General features: G+C 43.5%; 1 protein-coding gene across 1 annotated transcript; it reads right to left on the bottom strand.

Annotated features, from left to right (window-relative positions):
- Window positions 1-1,872: 1,872 nt before the first annotated feature.
- LOC114435770 (myelin-oligodendrocyte glycoprotein-like) lies at window positions 1,873-6,013 on the bottom strand. Its single transcript, XM_028405719.1, has 5 exons — window positions 5,922-6,013; window positions 3,122-3,499; window positions 2,961-3,038; window positions 2,624-2,742; window positions 1,873-2,531 (listed from the first exon to the last, which is right to left on the bottom strand). Exons 1-5 carry the CDS (start codon window positions 6,001-6,003, stop codon window positions 2,508-2,510), a joined length of 681 nt encoding a protein of 226 aa, XP_028261520.1. The 5' UTR covers window positions 6,004-6,013; the 3' UTR covers window positions 1,873-2,507.
- Between the last annotated feature and the right edge of the window lie 844 nt (window positions 6,014-6,857).

Here is a 6,857-nt window from a genome sequence, read left to right as displayed (position 1 = left end):
TCCAGGTACACAGGAAGTCTTGGTAGAAAACCCAAGAATCCCAGGTGGTTGATTGAACCACAGGTGTGTTTGTTATCCTGCGACTGTTTATTTGTAAAATATCCATCAGTCATTACATTTTAAAACATGATTGAAATATTATCCCTGTTATCTTCAAAAATCATTCTTTAGAGCCCTCTTGTGGTCATATGAGGGTTAGGGCTTGTTAATAATGCCTTTCCCAGCATCCTGGGTGAAGGTCTGGAGAAATATTGTCACCATTCACCCCTTTCTTCCCTATTTACAGACTTATATGTTTGGACTTTGGTCCCTCTGACAAACTAATAAGAATAATATCTAATAATAATATAATAATAACAATAATATGGCAGAAGTTGACTCCAGTTGTCAGATGAAAAACAGCTGCTGATTCTACTGCTCATTTTTAGTTTATTCTACATAACCTTGTGGAAATATTTGTGCATTTAATCTGTTTTTATATTCACACTCTTACAGCTTGAGGATCGAACTGATGACAGGAATATGAGGGAAGCAGACGCAAATCAGACCTACAACCATCAGGCTGTGTTCATTGATTACAAAAACAATCAAAGTTATGACAGAGGACATTTATTACCAAACTGTTATGGACAGACTGAAAATGTCAGAAAGGCTACGTTCACTCTGACCAACGTTGTTCCTCAGATAGGTTCATTCAACAAGGGGAGCTGGAACAAAGTGGAGACCTGTATCAGATGTGTTATGGATAGATTCTGCTATAACAACAATAATAAAATAGAAGCCTTTGTTGTAGTCGGAGCAGAGCCCAGCAACAACAACCTCCTCAACAACAAGGTCAATATTCCTTCCAAGAAGTGGACAGCATTCTGCTGCTACAGCAAGAGTCAGAAGAGGTGGCTGGCAGGTGCACACTGGGGTAAGAACGAGAAAGAGACACCAAATACATATCTACAGACGAAGACTTTGGCAGAGCTCTCTGCAGAACTGGAAAAACAATTTGATCTGTTTCCTGAAACACAATGTCCTCTTCACACAACTGTCACTGAGTTGTATCCACAACTAAAACGTACATGCATGTGCCCACCACGTATTTCAATCAAGTCTGCTCCTCCTACAACTCCCTCTACTACGTTGGTTCCAACCAGCACTGCAAGTACCACATCTGCCCCCCTTGGCACCACATCTGACCCCCTTTGTAGTACGTCTGCCCCCCACAGCCCTGCATTTGACCCCTTTGCCTACGCTAGGAGGCTGATTTTGACATGTAGGAGGTGCATGCTTATGTTTAGGCTAGCATCATCTGCAGAAGAAGATGCATTGTCTGAAGTTGTGTGTAGTAGTGAACTGTGTTCTTTCTGCTCTTGGTTCCTCAGGCCTTGGGTCAGAAAGCATTTCCATCATGACTATTACTCTGACTACTGAGGCATCAACTCAATATTCTGCTCCATCACTCGCCCTGTTATTCACTCAAATACAAGTTATGATTTGAACTTTCCTTCTTATCCAGCACTCACTCTTTGAGAATTATCATCATTAATTTCAAGTTTTTCATTAAGGAAAAATGTGTCTGACTAGATTTTTCCAAATATGATCGTGTTTGTATTTTTTGGAATAATCTTTTTAATTTTTAACTTCTTGATGACAAATTACATCCAGGTGTAAATGCATGTGTGCTTCTTTGTTACTGTAACAGTCTCTTTATAATCACATGATCACTAATCCATTAAAGACTGATTATCTCCAGTCTTGGTCAACCCTTCCTGTAAAGTAAACAATCATTTGTTCAGTTTGCTAATAGAAGTGCAACAGTATATGTGTTTATTAACAATGGTTATTGGTTGGACAATGGTGACAACAATGACAACAATGGTCAAACACACTGACGATCTGGTAAACTAAAGCTGAGCACCAAACAGTAAAGAGCTAGCATCAAATCTTGAACTATCTTGAGTTTCACATAATAATCAGTCCTCAGGTGAGGTTTCACATTTTAAGTTACTTCATGACTCACACAGTGATAATCGATCTATCGATCAATAATAAATATCATTTCATCTACAACAGCCGAGCAATGACCTGCATGTACGGGGTTAAAAGTGCGTCCTGCATCAGACAAACTGTTTACATGATGGAAGCTTTTACACAGAGTCTCATTATCCTGAACACTGAGTGGACCACGTGATGGATGAAGCCCGTCATCCACAGACGGACAGACGTCCTCACCGTCTGTCCCTGGTTTGGTTCACTCAGTAGAAACTCAGTCCTCAAATATATGTGAATAAAGACAGACAGCTGTGAGCTCTGTCCGTCTCCCAGTGGACACGTGGTTGCAGCAGCTTTGACTCTGATGTCCATCAGTTGTGTCTGTCCACACCATGACAGCCTTCCTCCTGCAGGTCCTGTGAGTCCATCTGAGGCCGGAGGACATCTGTTAAAGTACCTTTAACAGATGTGAGTGAGTGAAGCTGCTGTCCTCTCTGTTCACAAAGACCCCCTGAGCAAGGCACCTAGAGTGGAGGGACTTTACTGACCTGGAAGCAGAAGAGACGAGACACATGTCAAACACCTGTCTCCCAAACATCTGTCGGCCATCAGGTCAAAACAACTAAAGACTTTGACTCACTTCTGATTTTTGGTGCTTTGACACAAACACGTATAAACCAGATCCAACACCGAGGACAACAAGGACCAGGAAGACCACCAGAGGGATCAGCCTGCTCCGATGAGACGAACCACCGAGATCTGTGAGACAGAGACCAGAACCACTGAGACTGAAATCCACTGGAACATTGAGGTGAGTGTCTGCTGCTTTACAGCAGCTAACACTGTGTTTCATTCAGCCACCACCTGCAAACACACTGAAGGTCACATAGAGGTCAGATTTTCAAGCCTAAAGAGAGAAAATATAATGAAATAATGCTGGATTTTTTACAGAGTTTTGATCTTTGTTTAAGTCTCACCATCAAATTCCTTTGGAGTTTGGTGGTTTCTGGGATCCAGTGGTGTCTCTGTCGTCCCTGTTTTAGCTGGTTTTGTTTCTGGAAGAACAGAAGATTCAGACTTATTCATGAAAATAACATTTAAAGAAGAGTTGTTGAAGTCACTGATGTTGCTTACTCACCGATGATCAGACTAACGATCGATGACCGAGTCCATCCCTTTAACTTTGGGATGTAGCATCTGTATCTTCCTCCATCTTCCTCTGAGACGTTGACGATTTTGAGCGATATGTTTCCATGTTTGAGTTCGTCTTTGAACAGCATGGTCCTCCCTCTGTACGCCTCCATCTGCATGTTGGGGTCCTCTTTGTAGTGCCGGTACAGACTGACATACTTCTCTCCTTTCAGTCGGTCTCTGGGGTCAGGCGGCAGGTCGGGCTTTGACCACTCCACTGTCCGCTCTGCCAGGTTTAAATCCGGCTCCAGGTGACACGTCAGGATGACATCATCACCTGGAGCAGCAGTAACTCTCTCAGGTGAGCCGATGACCCGATACTGACCTGAGAAAGAAGGAGGACATTTTGAATACATTTTATTCTTATCAAGTAAACAAAACTTGTGACCGGCTCCATAGAGGTGCTTTGAGAAAGTTACCAGTTGGTAAGGAAGTGGTTGCTCGAATATATGGTTTGCATGAATTACCAGTGCAGCAGATGTTGGTGCTGTAAGCACACACACACACTCACACTCAGTGTTGAACAATTCATTTCTGTAAAATACAGAAGCGGCCCCTGCAGCACTGCACACAGTGACCATCACTTCTTCACATCCAGCGACTGAAGTTTTTAAAGTTTTGCATGTTGATTTATGCAGTACTCCAAAACTGGAGATGTATAAATCAGCAAGATTAGGTGAATGTGTCCTTAAAGCACAGAAAAGAGACGACTGGTGGAAAACACTGAGTTGTAATCAGAGGTTAATGCACTAAAAAAGATCATATTTCATTATAGTGTAGAAATATGTTGATGAAGATTCTCAGTCATCCAGGTCATCATACGTAGAGAAGATTGAAGCAAGGCGTCTGGACTTGTAGAGTTTTCTAGAAGACGTTTCGCTGCTCATCCAAGCAGCTTCATCAGTTCTAACTGTTTGGTGGGGAAACATGGTTTATATGTGGTTACAGATCTGTGTGGGTGGGTCTGGGTAAAACTTAAAAAACTTAAAAACAATAGCACTAAATGTTTCCATACTTACCTGTGATGTTCTGGCTGACTGGGCCAGGTGTGTCTAACGACTGGCTAACGACTATGAAACTGCCGGAGGGGGACTGGTTGACAGCCCTTTGTTCTTACTGTGAGTATGTGCAAACTTCCTGGGAATGGATGGAATCACTGCATTGTATGTGGTAGAAAGATGATGTCTGAGGCCACCACCTCTGTTAAGGGAAGGTTTTCCCAGCTTAACATAGATGGCTTCCTTGACTCCTCTTTCATACCACCTTTCCTCCCTGTCTAAAATGTGAACATTGTTGTCCTCAAAGGAGTGTCCTTTGTCTTTGAGGTGGAGGTGAACAGCTGAGTCTTGTCCTGAGGAGGTGGCTCTCCTGTGCTGAGCCATTCTTCTGTGGAGTGCTATTGTGGCCAACCTCTACATGGAAGAAGTGGAGAGAAGAGCCCTGAGTTCCTATCCTGGAACCACCCCCACCCACTGGTTCAGATATGTGGATGACACCTGGGTCAAAATCAAGACCAACGAAGTGGAACGGTTCACAGAACACATCAACGCAGTGGATAACAACATCAAGTTCACTCGCGAGGACACCAAGGACAACAATCTGGCCTTCTTGGACTGCACAGTACATATTGAGGAGGACAGGAGCCTCAATGTGGAAGTGTACAGGAAACCCACACACACGGACCAGTACCTGTTGTTTGATTCACACCACCCACTGGAACACAAACTGGGAGTCATCAGGACCCTGCAGCACAGAGCACAAACTGTACCAACCAGCTCAGAGGGGAAGAAGAAGGAGCAACACCACATCAGGAAGGCCCTGCAAACATGTGGCTACCCGAAGTGGGCACTCATTAAAGCCACAAAAACAAGACCCCCCAACAACAAGAAGAAGGACAACACCAGGCGGAGAAAGAACATCTCAATTCCATACGTGTCAGGAGTATCAGAGAAACTCCGCAGGATCTTCAACAACCATGACATCCCGGTCCATTTCAAACCGATGACAACACTGAGACAGAGACTGGTTCACCCGAAGGACAAGATTCCCAGGGAGAAACACAGCAATGTGATATATGCAGTCCAGTGCAGTGAGGAATGTTCTGATCTGTACATTGGAGAAACTAAACAACCACTCCACAGAAGAATGGCTCAGCACAGGAGAGCCACCTCCTCAGGACAAGACTCAGCTGTTCACCTCCACCTCAAAGACAAAGGACACTCCTTTGAGGACAACAATGTTCACATTTTAGACAGGGAGGAAAGGTGGTATGAAAGAGGAGTCAAGGAAGCCATCTATGTTAAGCTGGAAAAACCTTCCCTTAACAGAGGTGGTGGCCTCAGACATCATCTTTCTACCACATACAATGCAGTGATTCCATCCATTCCAGGAAGTTTGCACATACTCACAGTAAGAACAAAGGGCTGTCAACCAGTCCACCTCCGGCAGTTTCATAGTCGTTAGCCAGTCGTTAGACACACCTGGCCCAGTCAGCCAGAACATCACAGGTAAGTATGGAAACATTTAGTGCTATTGTTTTTAAGTTTTTTTTTTTTTTTTAAGTTTTACCCAGACCCACCCACACAGATCTGTAACCACATATAAACCATGTTTCCCCACCAAACAGTTAGAACTGATGAAGCTGCTTGGATGAGCAGCGAAACGTCTTCTAGAAAACTCTACAAGTCCAGACGCCTTGCTTCAATCTTCTCAGTGTAGAACTAAGCAGAGTAGCAGTATGATCTTACCTTCCACACATGTGAGGAGGACAATGAGTAGAAAAGTGATCAGAGTCAGAGTAGAAGAGAGAAAACCGTCCTCACTGCCCATTGAGATCCACAGAGTGTCAGCGTGTGAGACAACCCAGAGGCTGTGTGAATATATATCTCTGAAACAGCTCCGCCCACACAGACTCACTACAGGCTGAGACTACAGAGACTCCTCCCACATTACTCAAATGACTCGGTCAAAGGGATCCCCCTCAGTGACGTAGCTCAGTCTGACTGCACCACTGTGATCCAGCAGCTTCCTTCCTTAGTTCCTTAAAATATCTGAGTTTGAATGTTGCGCTGCAGCTGACACAGAGAAAACACACACACAGTCACATGCTGTAATACCACAGAGCAGCTGCAGTACCAGCACATCTTCAGAGTCATACATCCAGCCCATTAAACAGAGCCTGGTTATGTTGATGCTGATCAGACCATGTCAGCTCCATGGTGGCCGATTCAACCAGCTGAAACAATGAGTCGTATGTTCTATTTTCAGGTCAGAGCTATTTATAGTGGAACAGTCTTCCCCACATTCTTTAGCTGGATGATGGTTCACTGCCTTCATGTTTGGTTTTAACCACACCTACTACAGTGATTGAGGTCTGCCGCACCTCCAGAGCTGCCACACACAGCGTACAAGAGCTTTAAATGTAGTTAATGTTTAACCTAAAGACGGTCTGTCCCAGAGACAGGTTAACATGCTTGTTTAGGTTGTCCAATAAAACCTTCCACGGAGCTTATGACCATAAATACATAAAGGTGCAAACTATGACTAAATTATAAACATATAAAACATGACTTATTTTTACTAATATCAGCCCATGAAATGACTAATTATGAATAATTGAACTGAAATTATATTAAATAAATTGTGCCTATAATGTTACATTAAAAACATTAAGACCTCCTTCC

This window comes from Parambassis ranga, chromosome 5 (genome assembly GCF_900634625.1).
Source record: "Parambassis ranga chromosome 5, fParRan2.1, whole genome shotgun sequence".
Taxonomy (NCBI): domain Eukaryota; kingdom Metazoa; phylum Chordata; class Actinopteri; family Ambassidae; genus Parambassis; species Parambassis ranga.
The sequence above is the reverse complement of the archived record's forward strand: the minus strand, read 5'-3'. Positions and strand labels throughout refer to the sequence as shown.

Coding starts and splice junctions, on each gene's coding strand:
- LOC114435770 (XM_028405719.1), bottom strand. CDS start 6,003: ATGGGCAGTGAGGACGGTTTTCTCTCTTCTACTCTGACTCTGATCACT. Junction 3,500..5,921: donor CCTCCTCACATGTGTGGAAG/GTAAGATCATAC, acceptor CTTCTTTCTCAG/GTCAGTATCGGGTCATCGGC. Junction 2,532..2,623: donor CAAAGCACCAAAAATCAGAA/GTGAGTCAAAGT, acceptor TTCTGCTTCCAG/GTCAGTAAAGTCCCTCCACT.